The 22,593-nt window shown below is 38.5% G+C and overlaps 1 protein-coding gene across 6 annotated transcripts in view; it reads right to left on the bottom strand.

Annotated features, from left to right (window-relative positions):
- The window catches only part of mid1 (midline 1), a 130,342-nt gene that overhangs the window by 17,936 nt on the left and 89,813 nt on the right, over positions 1 to 22,593 (bottom strand). For all 6 annotated transcript variants that reach the window (XM_062069153.1, XM_062069155.1, XM_062069154.1 and 3 more), the window contains one exon: positions 12,835 to 13,556. In XM_062069153.1, coding sequence (XP_061925137.1) covers positions 12,835 to 13,500 — 666 coding nt within the window. In that variant the 5' untranslated portion in view covers positions 13,501 to 13,556. The remainder of the gene's footprint in view (positions 1 to 12,834; positions 13,557 to 22,593) is intronic.

Below are 22,593 nucleotides of genomic sequence, written 5' to 3'. Positions count from 1 at the left end.
CATGTGATGACAACCATAGAATATAAATGGAACTGATTGAAAGATGTATTAGGTAGTAGTAACTGAGTAAGCAAAGTAAAGATCTGCTGATGAATCAGCCACCGATCAGTTTCAATTAAAAAGTATGTGATCGCTATTGCCAATTAATGCATTTCCATGACGATCAATATTTATTCACCTTCTCAGTCCCCGAGTTAAAAGGCTAGCAGCTAATAATGTATCCGCATAAACAGTGTTGAGCCACTCCTTTAATCTACAAAATAATTATCTCTATTACGGAAAATAAACTGCATTTTTTAGGATCAATAGTATCATTATCAGGTAGCATAATCACTGGAGGACAAGGCTAAACATGTTACACACCGAGAGCAAGTCTAGAGCAGAAATGCTCATCGCTAAACTAACTTTAAACAACACCAAAGCATGTTCCGTTTAGAGTTTTATGCAGCCAATTCCAATACTAATCATCTAAGAGTGAGCTCGGCCAATACCAATACCAATAATGATCACATGCATTACCTGTACATTTTTCTATTAATTTAAGGTGAGTGCTATTGACAGTTTAACAATATCCGCCAATAATTTAAACTAGTTCTTTATTAAAAAACCCCAAACCAGTAAAGTGGGCACGTTGTGTAAATGGTCAATAAAAACAGAATACAATGATTTGCAAATCCTTTTCAACCTATATTCAATTGAATAGACTGCAAAGACAAGATATTTAACGTTTGAACAGGACAACTCTGTCATTGTTTGCAAGTATTAGCCCACTTGGAATTTGATGCCTGCATCATGTTTCAAAAAAGCTGGCACAAGTGGCAAAAAAGACTGAGAAAGTTGAGGAATTCTCATCAAACACTTATTTGGAACATTCAACAGGTGAACAGGCTAATTGGGAACAGGTGGGTGCCATGATTGAGTATAAAAGCAGCTTCCATGAAATGCTCAGTCGTTCACAAACAAAGACGTGGCGAGGGTCACCACTTTGTGAACAAATGCGTGAGAAAATTGTTGAACAGTTTAAGAACAACATTTCTCAATAAGCTATTCCAAGGAATTTAGGGATTTCACCATCTAAGGTCTGTAAATCATCAAAAGGTTCAGAGGATCTGGAAAAATCCCTGCACGTAACATTGAATGCCTGTGACCTTTGATCCCTCAGGCGGTACTGCATCAGAAAGCGACATCAGTGTGTAAAGGATATCATCACATATGCTCAGAAAACCACTGTCAGTAACTACAGTTTGTTGCTACATATGTAAGTGCAAGTTAAAATTCTACTATGCAAAGTGAAAGTCATTTATCAACAACACCCAGAAACGCAGTGGGCTTCGCTGGGCCCGAGCTCATCTAAAATGGACTGATGCAAAGTGGAAAAGTGTTCTGTGGTCTGAAGAGTCCACATTTCAAAGTGTTTTTGGAAACTGTGGACGTCGTGTCGTCTGGAACGAAGAGGAATTGATTGATTGATTGATTGAGACTCTTATTAGTAGGTTGCACAAACGTCGGATGCAGTGGTGGAAAATAACCATCCGGATTGTTATAGGCGCAAAGTTCAAAAGCCAGCATCTGTGATGGTATGGGGGTGTATTAATGCCCAAGGCATGGGTAACTTACACATCTGTGAAGGCACCATTAATGCTGAAAGGTACATACAGGTTTTGGAGCAACATATGTTGCCATCCAAGCAACGTTATCATGGACGCCCCTGCTTAGTTCAGCAAGACAATGCCAAGCCACGTGTTACAACAGCGTGGCTTCATAGTAAAAGAGTGCGGGTACTAGACTGGCCTGCCTGTAGTCCAGACCTGTCTCCCATTGAAAATGTGTGGCGCATATGAAGCGTCAAATACCACAACGGAGACCCCGGATTGTTTGATTGAAACTTTTACTATTAGATTGCACAGTACAGTACATATTCCGTACAATTGACCACTAAATGGTAACACCCGAATACGTTTTTCACCTTGTTTAAGTTGGGGTCCACGTTAATCAATTCATGGTTGAACAACTTAAGCTGTACATCAAGCAAGAATGGGAAATAATTCCACCTGAAAAGCTTCAAAAATGTGTCTCCTCAGTTCCCAAACGTTTACTGAGTATTGTTAAAAGGAAAGGCCATGTAACACAGTGGTAAAAATGCCCCAACTGTTTTGCAATGTGTTGCTGCCATTAAATTCTAAGTTAATGATTATTTGAAAAAAAAAAAAAAAAAAAAAGAAGTTTCTCAGTTCGAACATTAAGTATCTTGTCTTTGCAGCCTATTCAATTGAATATAGGTTGAAAAAGATTTGCAAATCATTGTATTCTGTTTTTATTTACGATTTACACAACAGGACAACTTCACTGGTTTTAGATTTTGTACATTTGCAGTATGATGCATTGCACTACAGCAGTGGTTCTCAAATGGGGGTACGCGTACCCCTAGGGGTACTTGAAGATATGCCAAGGGGTACGTGAGATTTTTTATAAATATTCTAAAAATAGCACCAATTCAAAAATCCTTTATAAATATAAATAAAAACCAATCTTTTTTTCCAAATTGTTCAAGAAAGACCACTACTAATGAGCAATATTTTGCACTGTTACACAATTTAATAAATCAGAAACTGATGACATACTGCTGTATTTTACTTGTTTAACTAATTTTTCAATCAAAAATGCTTTGCTCTGATTAGGGGGTACTTGATTTAAAAAAAAATTCACAGGGGGTACATCACTGAAAAAAGGTTGAGAACCACTGCACTACAGCATACCACAACAATCATAAGCCCTATAGTAAAGTGTAAAATGTAGATGAATTCAACTAATTTGATAAACTAGTGAATGTTTCGTATTTATGTACAAACCCCGTTTCCATATGAGTTGGGAAATTGTTAGATGTAAATATAAAGGGAATACAATGATTTGCAAATCCTTTTCAACCCATATTCAGTTGAATATGCTACAAAGACAACATATTTGATGTTCAAACTGATAAACTTTAAAAAAAAAATAAAAAATTATTAACTTTAGAATTTGATGCCAGCAACACGTGACAAAGAAGTTGGGAAAGGTGGCAATAAATACTGATAAAGTTGAAGAATGCTCATCAAACACTTATTTGGAACATCCCACAGGTGAACAGGCAAATTGGGAACAGGTGGGTGCCATGATTGGGTATAAAAGTAGATTCCATGAAATGCTCAGTCATTCACAAACAAGGATGGGGCGAGGGTCACCACTTTGTCAACAAATGCGTGAGCAAATTGTTGAACAGTTTAAGAAAAACCTTTCTCAACCAGCTATTGCAAGGAATTTAGGGATTTCACCATCTACGGGCCGTAATATCATCAAAGGGTTCAGAGAATCTGGAGAAATCACTGCACGTAAGCAGCTAAGCCCGTGACCTTCGATCCCTCAGGCTGTACTGCATCAACAAGCGACATCAGTGTGTAAAGGATATCACCACATGGGCTCAGGAACACTTCAGAAACCCTCTGTCAGTAACTACAGTTGGTCGCTACATCTGTAAGTGCAAGTTAAAACTCTCCTATGCAAGGCAAAAACCGTTTATCAACAACACCCAGAAACGCCGTCGGCTTCGCTGGGCCTGAGCTCATCTAAAATGGACTGATACAAAGTGGAAAAGTGTTCTGTGGTCTGACGAGTCCACATTTCAAATTGTTTTTGAAAACTGTGGACGTTGTGTCCTCCGGACCAAAGAGGAAAAGAACCATCCGGATTGTTATAGGCGCAAAGTTGAAAAGCCAGCATCTGTGATGGTATGGGGGTGTATTAATGCCCAAGACATGGGTAACTTACACATCTGTGAAGGCGCCATTAATGCTGAAAGGTACATACAGGTTTTGGAGCAACATATGTTGCCATCCAAGCAACGTTAACATGGACGCCCCTGCTTATTTCAGCAAGACAATGCCAAGCTACGTGTTACATCATCGTGGCTTCATAGTAAAAGAGTGCGGGTACTAGACTGGCCTGCCTGTAGTCCAGACCTGTCTCCCATTGAAAATGTGTGGCGCATTATGAAGCCTAAAAATACCACAATGGAGACCCCCGGACTGTTGAACAACTTAAGCTGTGCATCAAGCAAGAATGGGAAATAATTCCACCTGAGAAGCTTCAAAAATGTGTCTCCTCAGTTCCCAAACGTTTACTGAGTGTTGTTAAAAGGAAAGGCCATGTAACACAGTAGTGAACATGCCCTTTCCCAATTACTTTGGCACGTGTTGCAGCCATGAAATTCTAAGTTAATTATAATTTGCAAAAAATAAAGTTTATGAGTTTGAACATCAAATATCTTGTCTTTGTAGTGCATTCAATTGAATATGGGTTGAAAATGATTTTCAAATCATTGTATTCCGTTTATATTTACATCTAATACAATTTCCCAACTCATATGGAAACGGGGTTTGTACACAAAAACACAGCAGCCGAAGTGCCAGATCGACTATTAGGTCGTTGTTTCGAGATTCCCCCAGAGGGCAGTGCAGCGAAGAGGCAACAAATTGCTTCCCTATCAACAACACCCGGGGAGTTGAACTCTGTTCGTCGTGCCTGCAGAGCGACTCTCAGCCTAGAGATATAACACACTCACACACACACACACACACACACACACACACACACACACACACACACACACACACACACACACACACACACACACACACACACACACACACACACACACACACACACACACCATGGACTGCACATTTACACACATACCCCCACGGATCTGTGCTGAAAATGAAATTTCGTTGTACTTGTGCAATGACAATAAACTTCCTTTTTTCCTTCCTTCCTTCATTCCTATTGAGCCAGGGGTCGGCAACCCAAAATGTTGAAGGAGCCATATTGGACCAAAAATAAAATAATAAAAATCTGTCTGGAGCCTCAAAAAATTAAAAGCCTTATATAAGTGTTATAATGAAGACAGCACATTATGTAAGTGTCTATATTAGTTATATTGGCCTACTATCAAAATGACTTTAAAAGTGTTATATAAGTGTTATAATGAAGACAACACATGATGTAAGTGTCTATATTAGCTATTTTAGCCTACTATCAAAATGACTATGTGTCGCAGGCTGACACAAATCTTTGTTGACAGAAATGTTGAAATGTAATATTTATTCTACAAATGTTTACAACTTTGGAAAACATTAGTAAGACTTCTCAGAGGGTGAGATAACTCCTGGAAATTACTGTCTTAGAATGGCCAAAGGTATAGATGTGTGTGTCCAAGTTAAAGGAAATGTCTTCTTCTCATGGATTTATTACAATCTTTGCAAGCTGGGTAACGTTTGCTGTGGTCTGGAACAACATGGCACACAAACAACTATCAGAAATGCAGCCAATATTACATACAGATGCAAATATAAATTGAAGTAAGAGGACTTAAAGGAAATTGATTGAGCTCAAATATACCTACAAATAAGGCATAATGATGCAATATGTACATACAGCTAGCCTAAATAGCATGTTAGCATTGATTAGCTAGCAGTCATGCACTGACAAAATATGCCTGATTAGCACTCCAACAAGTCAATAACATCAACAAGAGCATTCACACACAGTATAAAATGTTTGGTGGACAAAATGAGACAGAGAAGGAGTGGAAGATTTTACATGTAAACACACTGTTGCGCCACAGTCCACCCTAGGGTTGTATGGTATACCGGTATTAGTATAGCACCGCAATACTAATGCAGTGACCAAATATGCCTGATTAGCACTCCACACAAGTCAATAACATCAACAAAGCTCACCTTTGTGCATTCACGCACAACATTAAAAGTTTGGTGGACAAAATGAGACAAAAAAGGAGTGGCATAAAACACGTCTTAGAAAGTCGGAGAAAGTTGTACATATAAACAAACTATGGTGAGTTCAAGGACCGCCAAAATTAGTAGGGCAAAACGGCGCTCGCCAAATAGTCTCTAATCACTGAAGCATGTTTAACATAAACAATGTGCTTTATAACAATTAGGGAGGTTTGTGTCATGTTTGTCCTCCCACAGAAACCATATTAAAACAAAAAATATATTTTTTCCCTCATCTTTTTCCATTTTTGGAAAAAGTTCCAGAGAGCCAGTAGGCCCTAGAGCCGCGGGTTGCCGACCACCATATTAAGCTAATATAATAGTAAACGGCCAACTGTGTCATTGTTAAAATTAGACTAAGCAGTGTCACTAATGCATGAAAGCAATAACTGCATAATGAATGGAGAAAGCTGCAAAAGAAGCAAATCCAACATTCATTGTGTGACTTCATAAAATGGGTGCAAGTGAGTGTGACCTAGAATAGCCCAGATTTGTTCTTATTACCAGACTCAATGCGGATGATTTATTCATACCAAATGAGGAGGAGGGGGAAAATCTTAGCTGCGGGTAAAAAGGTTAGTGAGAATGTACGGGCATGAGAAAATAATATCAATCAAAGTAATGATTGGAGGCTAAAAATCAATATAAACATGGATTCAAATGAACTGGAAAAAAAAGCAGCAAAATAAAAACGCAACACTTTTTCCACTTCCTAATACCTTTTTGTTGTTGTTTAAACAGCCGTCTGACATTAATGGACATGTCCTTTGCGAAAATCAGTTGATCCTGGCCAGCGGAAAGAACGTTTCTTTTTCAGGTCTGCACCTTCGCCGCGGCCACGCTGGCTTCCTTCCTCCGTGGGCGCTGACAGGTCGCTGTCCTGCCCTGGAATTTTATCTTGTGTCAACACGTGGAATGTTTCCCATTGTCCACTTTGATTGTGCGAGCGTTTCAGCACGGCGGCTCACCGAGGAGTTGTACTAAAATGCGCAGTACCTTCGCCGGCCGTAACATCAGGTACCCCTGCTCGTTAAAATGATATCAAATAATAGCACAAAAGGTTAAGCATATAAGTATATTACACTTTGTTTATGGGACTTAATTATGGAAGCTAAGTGTTTCCCACTTCCTCCAAGGCTCTATTCTCCAGAAAAAAACACTATAGTTTACTACGAAAAGACATGTTTTGACCATACAAGTACAGTATAGTTCAGGGGTCAGCAACCCGCGGCTCTTCAGTGCCGCCTGGAGCATTTTTTAAAAAAGGATTAAAAACGGAAAAATATGGGGGAAAAAATAATTGTTTTGTTTTAGTATGTTTTTTGTTTGAGGACAAACATGACACAAACCTTCCCAATTGTTAGAAAGTCCACTGTTTAATATGTTTAATATGAGTATTTGGTGAACATCGTTTTGTCCTACTAATTTCGGAGGTTTTTTAACTCACCATAGTGTGGACTGTGACGCAACAGTTTGTTTACGTGTAAAATCTTCCACTCCTTCTTTGTCTCATTTTGTCCACCAAAAGTTTCATGCTGTGCATGAATGCACAAAGGTGCGCTTTGTTGATGTTATTGACTTGTTGGAGTGCTAATCAGGCATATTTGGTCAGTGCATGACTGCAAGCTAATCAATGCTAATATGCTTTTTAGGCTAGCCGTATGTACATATTGCATCATTATGCCTCATTTGTAGGTATATTTGAGCTCATTTAATATATTTTACTTGTATCCTCTTTGTATATAATTTAGTTTTGCATGTCTCATGACACATTTCAGATGTGTAATTTTTTTGTGCCATGTTGTTCCAGACCACAGCAAACATTACCTCACATGCCAAATATTGTAATATGTTATATTATACATAAATTTATTTCCATCATATTATATTGTTATTTTTCATTTTTGTCTGATTATAAAACATATGGTACTGCTGCTATTGAAACCAATTTTTTCTAAAGACACACGACCAAGTCGGATCACTGAAATCTAATCTAATCTAATCGACCATTAAACACTATATTTTTCCATAGCAATGTTATTTTTTTGTACCAAAAACATGCAACAATTGCCATGAAAACAATTTGTATTTTACATTATATTTTACTATGAAAATACTACATTTGCCATTATAGTTAGAATTTTCCTTTGAGAATGCAATACATAATAAATGATAAATGGGTTATACTTGTATAGCGCTTTTCTACCTTCAAGGTACTCAAAGCGCTTTGACACTATTTCCACATTCACCCATTCACACACACATTCACACACTGATGGCGGGAGCTGCCATGCAAGGCCCTAACCACGAGCCATCAGGAGCAAGGGTGAAGTGTCTTGCTCAAGGACACAACGGACGTGACTAGGATGGTAGAGGGTGGGGATTGAACCCCAGTAACCAGCAACCCTCCGATTGCTGGCACGGCCACTCTACCAACTTCACATCATACATCCATCCATCCACTTTTTATGGCTTCTCCCTCTCGGGGTAGCTGTACCCTGGACAAGGCGCCACCTCATCACAGGGCCAACAATAGCATGAAAACACCATCCATCCATCCATTTTCTACCGCTTGTCCTGTTCGGGGTTGCGGGGGGTGCTGGAGCCTATCTCAGCTACAATCGGGTGGAAGGCGGGGTACACCCTGGACAAGTCGCCACCTCATAGCAGGGCCAACACAGATAGACAACATTCACACTCACATTCACACACTAGGGCCAATTTAGTTTTGCCAATCTATCCCCCAGGTGCATGTCCTTGGAGGTGGGAGGAAGCCGGAGTACCCGGAGGGAACCAACGCAGTCACGGGGAGAACATGCAAACTCTACACAGAAAGGTCCCGAGCCTGGGATTGAACCCGAGACTACTCAGGACCTTCATATTGTGAGGCAGACGCACTAATCCCTCTTCCACCGTGCTGCCCTGCATGAAAACACAATGTATTTATTTTTTTGCCTTGAAACTGCTGCGTTTTACCTCAAAAACACAATATTTGCCATGTAAACAATATTATTGACCATGTGAACATTATATTTTACAATGAGAAAACAAGATTAGCAAGAAAATGGCAATATTTGTACTTGAAAACTCCATATTTGCCACGAAAACAATAGATTTGATCATGTGAACATTATATTTTTAGCATGAACATTTGCCACAGGAACCCTGTACCAGAGGTGCACAATGTGCGGCCCGCAGGTCATTTTGGGCCTGCAGCTATTTTTTTACCACATTATATTTTTAGCATGAACATTTGCCACAGGAACCCTGTACCAGAGGTGTACAAAGTGCGGCCCGCAGGTCATTAGGGGCCTGCAGCTATTTTTTTACCGCCTGCGGCAAATTTTTGTAATACTGTTACAAACAAACATAAAAAGTGGAATAAAAGAGACGTGTAATGTAACGAGAGAATGTTGCAATATTTATATTAATAACACAAAGCTGCCTGCAGGCTGTTTGTTTTTTACTTTAAAACTGTCATTGGTCGCTGGTTACTGGGGTTCAATTCCCACCTTCTACCTTCCTAGTCACGTCCGTTGTGTCCTTGGGCAAGACACTTCACCCTTTGCTCCTGATGGCTGCTGGTTAGCGCCTTGCATGGCAGCTCCCGCCATCAGTGTGTGAATGTGTGTGTGAATGGGTAAATGTGGAAATACTGTCAAAGCGCTTTGAGTACCTTGAAGGTAGAAAAGCGCTATACAAGTATAACCCATTTATCATTTATTGCTCAAAAAATAGTAATGAATCAAAATCAATATTGGTATGAATTAAAATTAATGTTGGTATGAATTATTGACCTATTCAAGGCTCCATTTACTTCACATCAAATATTTCACTTGTATTGGGAAAATACTGTATATTTTGTTTTTGTTTGCCGTATAAGTAAAACAAGGTTACCTTTGACAAGAAGAGCGTAAAACATAGAAAAATATAATGTAAAAAAATGTGTTAAAAACATGTAATCGACTGATAGAACTGAAGTTGATCAAGAGATTTAAACTTTGAAAGTAAAAAAAAGATATATTTACATGTGACTTATTGTTTTCAACATTTAAATTATTATTGCTCAAAAAAACAATAGTGAACCATAATCAATGTTGTGAATTATTTGTCAATTTACTTCACATCAAATATTTCACTTTGAACATTTTTTGGATGGAAAATATTGCATATTTTGTCATTTTTGCCAGAAAACTTTGACAAAAGCGTAAAAACATTAAAAAAATAATAATAAAACATATGTCAACAGATAGATCTTAAGTTGATCTATAGATATTTAAACTTTGAGAGTAAAATAATATGACTTGTTTTTAACACTTTAATGACTGGGACCCTTTTGGACCCGGGACCTGTTAAATTCACCAACATTTAGGGGAGCCCTAATGGTTCTAACAAATATTGTATTGGTTATGAAAATGAAAAAGTGGAAAGGGTTTGGACACCTCTGCTCTATAGTTTACTAAAACTATATTTTTGTAATAAAAACACAATAGCTACATTGAAAATGTGTCCATTTAGTGTATGTATTGTGCCATGAAAACACCATAATTTACCTTGCCATTACAATGATATCTTTGTATCATAAACAATCAATAGTTTACCTATAAAACACTACAGTAGTGTACATTGACCGTGTAAACCAGGGGTGTCAAACTCATGTTAGCTCAGGGGCCGCATGGAGGAAAATCTGTAAAAAACATCACTTACTGCTCAATGTCTGTTGTCATTAGGGTGCCGACTGCTAGAATATTGTTATTTCCCATTTAGGTGAAGAATGACTCATTATCGTCGCGGAGAAACGGGAAGGTGGAACTAAGCGTTTTTTGTGTGTTGCTCTCGCCATTTCCGGGTCTAAATTTGATGTAAAAGTTTACCAACTTGTGGGAATACTTCCTCAGCCTTCTTCTATCCAGGTGAGAGGCATGATTTATGATCTAGAACAGGGGTGTCAAACTCATTTTAGCTCAGGGGCCACATGGAGGAAAATCTGTGCACACGCGGGCCGGACAATTAAAATCATGGCATTAAAACTAAAACAATAATGACAACTTTAGATTGTTTTCTTTGTTTTACTTTGGCCAAAAATAGAACAAACCCATTCAGAAAATATTACAATAAGAATATAGAAACAAATACCCGGCAGCGGTAAAGTTTAGATCCATTTGTTTTTTTATAAATTAATACATTTACATATGCATAAAAATGTGTTTTCTTTTGTATTATTATTTTTTTATGAATTCAGTAATGTTTATGACAACCTTTTTCCAAAAAACAATATAGAATGTGAGATATAACAGGAGAATGCATACATTTATCATTTGTTTTCAAAACGCTTACAAAAAACTGAGACCCCAAAAATGTACTGCGGGACCCCATTTTTATGACTTGATGGACCCCATTTTGAAAATTCCTAGCGCCAACATTGATGGAGTATTGGTGCGTGCAAAAGAGCAGCAGGCGGCTGTGGCCTGCGGGCTGGCTCTAATACTAATCAAATATAATCCGGGGGCTTTGGACTTTGACACCCCTGGTGTAAACATTGTATTTTGGGATAAACATTTTATATTTTACCATAAAAACACAAAATCTATGGTAGTCAAGAAAATGAAAACAGCATTCATGGAAACGGAATATTTTTGCCATTAGGACAAATATTTTTAACAGGTTCAAACAATATTTTACCTGAAATGTAAACATTTTGTTATCTTTACACTTTTTTTGACCATAAAAACAAAATGATGCCTTGCAAATTCTATATTCTCTGATTTGACCATACCATCAAAACATATTTGTGAATATTATTCAGGGTTTGTACACCTTTTCCATGGCCAAATTCAAGCACTTTTTAAGATTTTCAAGATCAATTTCCCAGTTTTTCCAGTACCCTTCAAAAGGCGAAAACCAGTGTGAATCAATCCATAGCCTTGTTGTTTGAGGTCACCAAATGCTGTCTGTAGGAAAAATACGGAACATCTGCTAAAAACCTAAGCCTAACATTGAACCAGCAGTTATCATTAACTGAATGGGGCATAGAAAATGAAGCAGTGTGACTATTCAATGTCATTGGTGTTTGCAAACATGTCTCCATTAGTGTTGTTTTTCAAATGTATTCTTCTTTTTCTTACTTACAACACTCAATGACATCGAACATTCACCCCGTATTTGTGCTTTTAAACTGCATAACGTGATATAAATACATGCACCCTCAAATGTCAATTTCACTCGTTTATTAACAAAACTGTTCCACATTAATATAAGGATAATAAATTAAAGGAAAATATTTGATTTGTTTCACAACACCTCACTTTGGAAATAATTTGTACCCCTTTCAGATATCGCATTTAGTTCCCACTAAAACATTCACATGTTGCACAAGGAGATGTAAACATGGGATCATGTCTACATTCCTGTAACTTTCTGTTTGTAAAATATATCTTTATTAGTATTTCTTTAATATAATAACATAATTTCATGATTAATATTTATAAATTAAGATTAAATTAAGAAAAAAACATTTTATTTTTTACTAAAGAAGGGTTCGGTGAATGTGCATATTAAAATGATGGGGTTCGGTACCTCCAACAAGGTTAAGAACCACTGTTATGGAGTATATTGTGAATAAATTGAGAACAGGAAGTGAACAAAAGTTTTAGCAACTGTTATGTAAAAGAAAAGGGGTAGGATTAAATAAGCTCTGCTTCTTCCTACTCCTTTTCGAACATTTTGAATAGAGAAACTGGAAATTGTGATGTATCTTGTTGTATGCTTGCATGTTCGAAATAAACTCAAACTCAAACTCAAGCACTTCACCCAAAACGCAAGCATTTTTCAAAACCTTGAAAACACAACATTAAAATCCAAGCATTTTCAAGGTTTTTAAACACCCGTACGAACCCTGATTATTTGCGTAACGTTTTCTGGAGCAACTGAAATGTCCACCGTTACTCGAGTGAAATAACCCAAATATTATTATCCGCCTGTTATGTAGGATTCAAAGATGACTTACCTTGAGTTTGTCATAGCGATCCCCCAGTGCGGCGACTTGGTGGTCCCTGTGTCGCCCCACCAGCTTGCACAAGGCACAGATCAACTGTTCGTCCGTCACGCAGTACATGTTGACCTTCTGGTCCTCGTGCTCCACGCACATGACCCCTCGGACGTGGGAGTCCAGCAGGGGCTCGATGAGGCGGTGGCCCGTGAAGGGCTTCTTGTTCGGGTGTGTGGCTTTGAGGCACTCGTCGCAGTAGGACACTTCGCACGTGATGCAGGTCTTCACGGCGTCCTGCGGCGGCTCCTGCTCGCAGAACTGACACTGCACCCTGTGGCCGGGCTGCGTCATGGCGCCGGCGTCGGGGGCGGCTCGTTCCCGCCGGGTCTGGCTTGGCGAGTTGGGTCCGCTCAGGGAAGCCTTCTGGTAGCGGTCGATGATGTTCTGCAGGGTGACGTTGCGCTTCAGTCCCTCGAGGCCTCTCTGGCTGAGGTTGATGACATAGCGGCAGGTCGGGCACGGGAAGGCGCGAATGGACTGGATGGGCTCGCTGGGGGTGCAGTGCGACACCAGGATGCGGTGGGCGCAGTTGGAACAAAGGCTGTGAGCGCAAGGCAAGAGAAGCGGGTCCTCAAAGAGCTCCAGACAAATTGGGCATGTCAGCTCGGACTCCAGCGTTTCCATTTTCAGGACAAACGAAGAGGAGTCGGCGGCAAAATCCAGGGAAGCTGCTTAGCTATCTGCAACACAATTAGGAACTGTAATGAGCCTTAAAAACTAATGAAGCCTAAAACTTTTCGGGACATGACCGACATCAGAGAGAGAAGGTCCATAAAAGGAAAATGTATACTTTTTCTGGAATAGGAGTTATAAAATATGGTCATTTAACAGCATTTGTTGAATTCTACTCATCTGGGGCAAACACAGGCAGTTGCCTTGGGCTCCGTCTCATAAAACAATTATTGTTGTTTTCTTCTATCTAAAACAATTAACATATTTTTCCGGACTTTTTCCTGGCGGCTTATAAAACGGTGTCGCTATTTTATGGATATTTCTTCGCTAACGGTCAGAAGTGCCTCAGACTGGAAGTCTCTGCAGAGAGTGGTGAGGACGGCGGAAAAGATCACCAGGACTCCTCTTCCTCCTATCCAGGAAATCGCAAAAAGCCGCTGCCTGACCAGGGCTCAGATAATCTGTAGAGACTCCTCCCGCCCCCACCAAGGACTGTTTTCACTGCTGGACTCTAGAACGAGGTTCCACAGCCTCCGTAGCAGAACCTCCAGGTTCTGTAACAGCTTCTTCCCTCAGGCCATAAGACTCTTGAACGCATCATAATAATAATCCCCTCAATCCCCCCCAAAAACGGATTAACTCTCTGGAATATAAAGACAATATAACATACATCCATAAACGTGGATGCATATGCAAAAGTGCAGGTTTGAAAATGTACTTTCTGTTTCATGCCAAACCGGAAGTATAACTGTCCATAGCATTTTTGCTCATAAGTATTCTTAATTTATCACTCCAAGCAATATTTGTAAGTTTTACAATATAACTAAAACAATTTGAACTTACTAAAGCGTCCCGCCTGTAGGAGTGTTTTCATGCATATTTGTATGTGCTATCGAAATGTAATCCACCTATCGTCGTTAGCATTAGCGAATATGCTAAAACTGTGTTAGTATTATTAATTTAAAACTGCATTCGTTTTGTTTGGTGTCAGTTCTTTAAACTCACCAAAACGTAATTGAGGAGTTATTGAGTCTGTTTAGCTGATTGGAGAGCAAAGTTCTGCAGCTAATGGGTACATGACGATGACTTCTGTTTTGCTTGGTCAGCCGTTTAACTGCCGCGTTACAGACACCGTTTGGAAACAATTAAGATATGTAAATAAACATTTACAAAATATTTCTTACCCGTATGTATCTGCCGCTTATAATCCGGTGCGTCTAATATATGTAAACATATTTGTTTTCTTTAAAAAATTGGTGGGAGCGACTTGAATACCATTGTACTATATAGCCCGGAATATACCGTATTTATATAGTCTCATTTTTTGCGCTTGAAAATACATCAAAAAGCTTAATCAAGCATGATCATTTCGACTGCCCCCCCTTTACACGCGATAAACTATTGCAAGGCTTTTCAAAAACAAACATGTTGCCGCGGTTTGGCGAGGAAGTAAAGAAGAAGAAGTAAAAGAAGAAGTAAACAAAGATGTAAACAAAGTCTCGTCTCTCATTCCAACACGGCCACAGTCAAAAGCTCTCTTTTTCCCACCAGACGCCTTCACAATAATAGCGCTATGCGTCACACCTGGTCCAACTCTGCTAATAGTATGTGTAAAGTACAGTAGGGACGGGATTCATACGTCCCTTTTTCTGGGTGGATCTCGCGTGAGAGGACGATGGGGGGGCTTAATCATTTTGCAATGCAGTCTGCTGGAAATTATGGAAAATGCCACTCTACATAGCAACTGACGCTGCGGTCAAAGTTAGAACTGCCACAAAACTGATTTTAAGATATTCAACACCGTCTGGCACCCTCCAATTCGTCACGTTTCATGTGTTTGGTAAAACGTGTCAAATAGGGCCATATAAATCTCCTTCCTACTGTAATACTCATTGAGCATGCAGCTCGCCAAGCTTTATATATGCAACAGGAATGAGAGTTTCTAACAACATATAGTAAATGACCATGTTGTTTTTGTAATGTCGACGGCCCCAAGACTAGGTTTGCCTTGGGCCCCTAAATTCATTAATAGTGACCGAAATATAGACCGTCGCTGTATTTAAGATGACTCCTCTGTCGTGGTAAAAACATTAACAAAGACCAAATCCAAATTCAAATCATGTACTATGAGCTTTGTGTCTAATGGCTGCATCTCTCCAAGTCACGCTGTGTGAGTGGCAGGAGGAAAAGCTCTGACTCAGTTGGGAAAAGCTGTTTGCTCACCTGTTGGTTTGCATGTATACATCCCAAAACCACAGGTGTCAAACTCAAGACCCAGGGGCCACATCTGGCCCGCTACATCATTTATTGTTGTCTGCCACATCATTTAAAGTGACCTGCGAATGGCTGGAAGTAATAAAGCACTTTCTGGCTAAATGTATTCATAATGAAAAAATAACAATAAACAAAATAAAAAAAAAAAAAGTTGCCTATGCAAATTGTGTAACAAGGCTATTTTGTATTCATATTATATAGTAACTGTTTAACGGCCCTCTGAGGGTAACCATAATAGCGACGTGGCCCTCAATAAAAACGAGATTGACACCCCTGGTCTATACATGCGGCTCTTTAGCGCCGCCCTTGTGGCTCCCTGGGCCTCTTTCAGAGATGTGTGAAAATGGAAAAAGATGAAGAAAAAAATATATTTTTTGTTTTCATATATTTTCTGTAGAAGGACAAACATGACACAAACCTTCCTAATTGTTAGAAATCCCACTGTTTATATTATACATGCTTCACTGATGAGAGTATTTGGCAAGCACCGTTTTGTCCTACTAATTTCAGTGATCCTTGAACTCACCATAGTTTGTTTACATGTACAACTTTCTTCAACGCTGCCACAGAAAGACGCGTTTTATGCCACTCTTTCTTCGTCTCATTTTGTCCACCAAATATGTTATGCTGTGCATGAATGCACAAAGGTGAGCTTTGTTGATGTTATTGACTTGTTGGAGTGCTAATTAGGCATATTTGATCAGTGCATGACAGCAAGCTAATCGATGCTAACATGCTATTCAGGCTAGCTGTATGTACATATTGCATCATTATGCCTCCTTTGTAGGTATATTTGAGCTCATTTACTTTCCTTTACTTATGTCCTCTGTGTATTTAATTTATATTTACATGTCTCATGACGCATTATCTGTATGTAATATTGGCTGCATTTCTCATAGTTGTTTGTGTGCCATGTTGTTCCAGACCACAGCAAACGTTACTCAGCTTGCAAAGATTGTAATAAATCCATTAGTAGAAGACAGCCTGCCGTTTCCTTAAACTTGGACACACACATCTATACCTTTGGTCATTCTGAGCCAGTCATTTCCAGAAATTATCTAAGCCTGTGAGAAGCCTCCATTTTACTAACGATTTCCAATGTTGCAAAAATGGGAAGAATAAAAATTCAAATGCAACATTTCTGTCAACGAAGATTTGCGTCAGCCTTTGATAGTAGGCTAATATAGCTATTATAGACACTTACATCATGTGTTGCCTTCATTATAACACTTATATAAGACTTTTTTGCGGCTTCAGACTGATTTTTGGGGGGGGATTTTTGTTCCAATATGGCTCTTTTAACATTTTAGCTTGCTAACCCTTGGTCTAGACCCTCGTATATAAGGCAACCAGTCTTTTTTCTTAGCATCTTTATACTGGGGTCAATACATTTTTGGTTACCAGACTGAGGTACATAAAACGGGGTAAATATTACGAATACCCCTCAGCACGACACAATCCACTGCATTATATGGCACGGGTGTACCTAATAAAGTGTCTGGTGCAGTTTGGAACACGGGAAAGTACGCTGCCCTTTCTGCCTGTATAATCTGCCTTGACACCTTTTAATTTGGCCCAAACAGTACTTGCACCCTCCCTCTGCCAAACACACGCACACACACACGCGCACACACACACACACACACACACACACACACACACACACACACACACACACACACACACACACACACACACACACACACACACACACACACACACACACACACACACACACACACACACACACACACACACACTTGCATTTGTTACCTTCTTGAGACCTCTGAAAAATGCCTATCTCTTTAGGACCACCCTTTCTAGATATATAAATATTTGTATTTACAACATTAATAATATATACATGCAGTCCAAATATAAAAAAGCTTGTTGTAAAAAATGAGTTGGAATTTTACAAGAAAAAGGTCACAATTTCACAAGAAAAACTTAGAATGTTGGAAGTATTTTAATAAAAGTCGTAATTTTACTCAACGCGAGTCAAAAGTTTACAAGAAAAATTTAACATTTGTGCAATATTATGATAAAAGTTGCAATTTTACAAAAAAAGCTTAAAATGTTGTCAATTTTACTCCATAAAAGTCACAATTTTATAAGAAAACTGTAAAATGTTGGCAATATTATAATAATAATAATCTGAATTTTACTTGGAAAAATTATGACAAAAGTCATAGGTTTACTAAAAAAATGTCACTATTTTACAAGAACAACAAAACAATTGGCAATTTTGTGATACAAGTCAGAATTTTACATGACAAATGTCATCATTTTGCATTGAAAAGTAATAATTTAACATAAAAAAAGTAATAATTTTACGAGAAAATATTGCAATATTATAAAAAACAGAAAGAATATGAGAAATTGTTCCCATTTTTATAAGAAAAAAGTCAACACGTTGTGAGAAAAAGACTGTTTTAAGTTTGTTTTTTGTTTTTTTTGTAATTGGTTTTTAATCTTCATTATTTACTGCAAGTTATTACAGTATGTCTCTATATACATACAGTATTTATTCAATTTTTTTTTAAATTAATTAAAAAAAATAGTATAAATATGTACAGTATATACACTATGCCTATTTTTTTTAAAATTAATTTTAAAAAAGTAGAATAAACACCGGATGTATATAGAGACATACTTTAATAACTTGAAGTAAATAATGAAGATTAAAAACCAATTACAAACAAAAAAAATTTTCTCACAATGTGTCGACTTTTTTCTTATAAAATTGGGAACAATTTCTCATATTCTTTCTGTTTTTATAATATTGCAATATTTTCTTGTAAAATTATTACTTTTTTATGTACCGTAGTGTATTTGTTCATCCCATGGTCACATATGGGACGCGGGTTGTCTTACGTCAGCACCGTAAGTCGTAAAATCTACTGTTCACCTGCCGGGTTTTTCCGGGGATGAATAAGGAAGTCCTTCTTTAGCTGCCGTCTTGTTTTATCATAGATTGCTGCCTTTGCACCTGTCAATGTTTACTTTTGTATGCACATTAAATGAACAAAAAATCCTGACTTTGGAGCAATGTTCACGGACTCTAGTATTTGGCTCTCTATTAGATGCAATAGTTTTCCATATTGGGACCATGATTTTGGTCCTAACTTGTTCACCTGTCCTCATATGGAAGGTACTTTTCAATATACAAATACAAGAACACACACACACACACACACACACACACACGCAGACACACACACACGTCTTGCATCCATATGTTCCAGCGAAGACTGACAGCTCAGCCAAGCAGAAGTGGATTGGCCCGCTTGCTGATAGCTGGGCCTCCATCCACACCATCACACACACTAAAGCTTTTGTTTCCCGAGCTGGGTCAGACACCCCAGCTGTGAGTGGACCCAACCCCCCCCCCCCCCACCCCTCCAACTCCCACCCCCTTGTACGTCCTTTGCTCGTTATGTGTGAAGAGGGAAAAAAGCTCGTTATAAGGGAAAGTTTTAAGACATTGAGGAAGAAATAATTATCTTCCAGCTATAGCCACAGTCAAAAGGAGCTCATCCGAGCATGTTTCTTGTGCATTTTATCACACTTGTGGCGCCCCCTATGGGTTGCACCTACAATGTTTTGAAAGACACACTAGCACAAATAACCTTACAGTTTGATAATCAATAAACAAATGGTCAATGAATTATGCTTCAAATGCCATATAATTTAAACCCGGGGCTCAACAACTCGCTTCACTGATGAGAGTATTTGGCGAGCGACGTTTTATCCTACTAATTTCAGCGGCTCTTGAACTCACCGTTGTGTGGACTGCGACTCAACAGTTTGTTTGCATGTGCAACTTTCCCTGATGCTGCCACAGAAAGACGTGTTCTATGCCACTCCTTCTTTGTCTCATTTTGTGCACCAAATGTTTTATACTTTGCGTGAATGCACAAAGGTGAGCTTAGTTGATGTTATTAACTTGTGTGGAGTGCTAATCAGGCATATTTGGTCACTGCATGGCAGCAAGCTAATCGATGCTAACATGCTGTTTAGGCTAGCTGTATGCACATATTACATTATGCCTCGTTTGCAGGTATATTTGATTTCCTTTACTTATGTCCACTCTTATTTGTCCATGCTTCATGAGACATTATCTGAACGTAATATTGGCTGCATATCTGATAGTTGTTTGTGTGCCATGTTGTTCCAGACCACAGCAAAGTTACCCAGCTTGCAAAGATTGTAATAAATCCATTAGAAGAAGACAGCCTGCCATTTCCTTTAACTTGGACACACACATCTATACCTTTGGCCATCCTAAGACAGTAATTTCCAGGTGTTATCTCACCCTTTTTGAAGTTTTACTAATATTTCAACATTTCTGTCAACAAAGATTTGCGTCGGCCTGCGACACATGGTCATTTTGATAGTAGGCTTATATAGCTAAATAGCTACTTACATCATGTGTTGTCTTCATTATAAGACTTATATAAGGCTTTTAATATTTTTGCGGCTCCAGACAGATTACTTTTTTGTATTTGTGGTCCAATATGGCTCTTTCAACATTTTGGGTTGCTGTCCCCTGATTTAAACCAATCCAGCACACATTTTGCATACATTTGCTTGTCAGTCCTCTAAAGTCGTGTACCAAAGTTTGTGGTGATTCGACAAAAGAACCTTGATGTAGGTACTGTAGGTGCGTGAGAAATTTCAAGTCAATCCGACGTATGGAGTACAATAACAGCACCACTTGGTGATGTATTTGTCAGAAAAATAATAGCACAGCCAACCCAGTCGGGGTGAATGTTCTGAATAGGGTTATACGGTATACCGGTATTAATTTAGTACCGCGATACTAATGAATCATATTCGGTACCATACCACCTCTGAAAGGTACGTCCACCAAGTACAGGCGCGTATCTAGTCGATACTACTATGATTACGTCAAATTTTTTTGACATCACATCTTCTTTCGTTTAAAAAAAATGTATATTATGTTTATAAACTCAGAAAATATGTCCCTGGACACATGAGGACTTTGAATATGACCAATGTATGATCCAGTAACGACTTGGTATTGAATTGATACCCAAATTTGTGGTATCATCCAAAACTAATGTAAAGTATCAAACAACAGAAGAATAAGTGATTATTACACTTTAACAGAAGTGTAGATAGAACATTTTAAAAAAGAAAGTAAGAATATATTAACAGTAAATGAACAAGTAGATTAATAATTAATTTTCTACCACTTGTCCTTAATAATTTTGACAAAATAATAGAATGATACATGACACAATATGTTACTGCATATGTCAGCAGACTAAATTAGGAGCCTTTGTTTGCTTACTTACTACTAAAAGACAAGTTGTCTAGTATGTTCACTATTTTATTTAAGGACAAACTTGCAATAAGAAACATATGTTTAATGTACCCTAAGATTTTTTGTTGAAATAAAGCCAATAATGCCATTTTTTGTGGACCCCTTTATTTAGAAAAGTATCGAAAAGTATACAAATAATTTTGGTACCGGTACCAACATATTGGTATCGGGACAGCCTTTTTACCATTTTGTGTGCAGTGGTCCAGGAGTAGAGTTAGCTCACACAAACAAATACATTTGGTAAAAAAAAAAGAAGATTGCCAAAAAATCATCTTGTCGTATGGCCAGACAAATAATTCTGTGTATTTGTGAGTCATTATTGGCAACGTTCGCCTGCTCCCAACTAGTGAACGGTCAGTGGTGTGCCGTCAGGGCCAGCGAGGCCTTCTCTGCTGGCCTAACATAAACCGTGATCACAAATAAATAAAAGTTAATTTTATTTTTAATTTACTTTCCGTAAATATATAGAAGTATTCATCATATTCTCTTCATGTCATATTAGGCTCCAGTGTTGCTTGTTTTTTCGTTAGAGCTTTTATCAGAATTCAGCCAGCTTGTTGCCAGCGCTGCATGCATTCTGCCGGAGGCTTTTTGTGCAGTGTCAACGAACGGAGGACACACTATTGATAGACAGTTGCAATAACCAATCAGATCTCGAGTAGCCCATCTAGGTAGCCTTATGTTAAATCACGAGTAGCCCATCTAGGTAGCCTTACGTTAAATCACAAGTAGCCCATCTAGGTAGCCTTATGTTAAATCACAAGTAGCCCATCTAGGTAGCCTTACGTTAAATCACAAGTAGCCCATCTAGGTAGCCTTATGTTAAATCACAAGTAGCCCATCTAGGTAGCCTTACGTTAAATCATGAGTAGCCCATCTAGGTAGCCTTATGTTAAATCATGAGTAGCCCATCTAGGTAGCCTTATGTTAAATCACAAGTAGCCCATCTAAGTAGCCTTGTGTTAAACATGACAATCACAAATTGTGATTTGCGAAAGGCTGACGTGGAAACGGAGTAGAGAAATTATAATTACATTTAATTTTAACCCACAAAGAAGGGTTGAACAAGGATATTTAAAGGCCTACTTAAACCCACTACCACCGACCACGCAGTCTGATAGTTTATATATCAATGATGAAATCTTAACATTGCAACACATGCCAATACGGCCGGGTTAACTTATAAAGTGCAATTTTAAATTTCCCGCCACACTTTCGGTTGAAAACGTCTATGTATGATGATGTATGCGCGTGATGTCAATGGTTGATACGGAAGTATTCAGACCCATTGAATCCAATACAAAAAGCTCTGTTTTCATCCCAAAATTCCACAGTATTCTGGACATCTGTGTTGGTGAATCTTTTGCAATTTGTTTAATGAACAATGGAGACTGCAAAGAAGAAAGCTGTAGGTGCTATTG

Source organism: Entelurus aequoreus, linkage group LG14 (assembly GCF_033978785.1).
Source record: "Entelurus aequoreus isolate RoL-2023_Sb linkage group LG14, RoL_Eaeq_v1.1, whole genome shotgun sequence".
NCBI lineage: Eukaryota > Metazoa > Chordata > Actinopteri > Syngnathiformes > Syngnathidae > Entelurus > Entelurus aequoreus.
The sequence above is the reverse complement of the archived record's forward strand: the minus strand, read 5'-3'. Positions and strand labels throughout refer to the sequence as shown.